General features: G+C 42.2%; 1 protein-coding gene across 1 annotated transcript in view; it reads right to left on the reverse strand.

Annotated features, from left to right (window-relative positions):
* Positions 1 to 385: 385 nt before the first annotated feature.
* LOC119590506 (ionotropic receptor 21a-like) overlaps positions 386 to 618 on the reverse strand; it is a 3,989-nt gene continuing 3,756 nt past the window's right edge. Inside the window, exon 5 of the mRNA XM_037939156.1 lies at positions 386 to 571. Within this exon, the coding sequence (XP_037795084.1) occupies positions 386 to 571 (186 nt within the window). The remainder of the gene's footprint in view (positions 572 to 618) is intronic.

Raw genomic sequence — 618 nt, forward strand, 5'->3', positions numbered from 1 at the left:
AGTCACTGCTAAAAATAATCAAACATCATTTTCTGTTATCGGTGCTAGGTAAAAGAAAACGTAGTTATTTGCAACATGTAATTCTGAGGCAGGAACTTTTCCAAATATTACGTCATGTAACAGGAAGATTTATCGTAAGATTCCTACAGTGATGAAGCTAAAACACTTAGCAATGGTCTGTGAGACTCAAGAACGTCAAAATCATCCGAAGTATATAAAAATACACAAGAAAACTTTTACATTGTCGGTGAAAGAATTGCCATCTACATTAAATTTACTAAGAATGAAAGTTAAAATAAATCAATAGAAATTTATAATATCCTTTGCATATGTCAAGGGGGAAGAGAGAAATGGGAACAGACAGGAAAAAATATCTTTCCGCCCATTATTCGTCGAGATCACACCGCAGGACCTCGCCGGCGAACACGACGACGCCCGCCGCCCAGCTCATGGCGAGGATGAAGAACACGCCCTGGAGGTGGTCGAGGCTCAGGGCTTGTTTCTCCCTCTCCTTGGCTCGCAGCTTCTGCTTTCTGTCGAAGTCACGGCCCAGGAAGTCTTCGGTTTTGACCTGGGGACGAGCGTGAGAAGGCAGGGGATTAGATTTCTTAATTTATC

The sequence above is a fragment of the Penaeus monodon genome, chromosome 27 (assembly GCF_015228065.2).
Source record: "Penaeus monodon isolate SGIC_2016 chromosome 27, NSTDA_Pmon_1, whole genome shotgun sequence".
NCBI lineage: Eukaryota > Metazoa > Arthropoda > Malacostraca > Decapoda > Penaeidae > Penaeus > Penaeus monodon.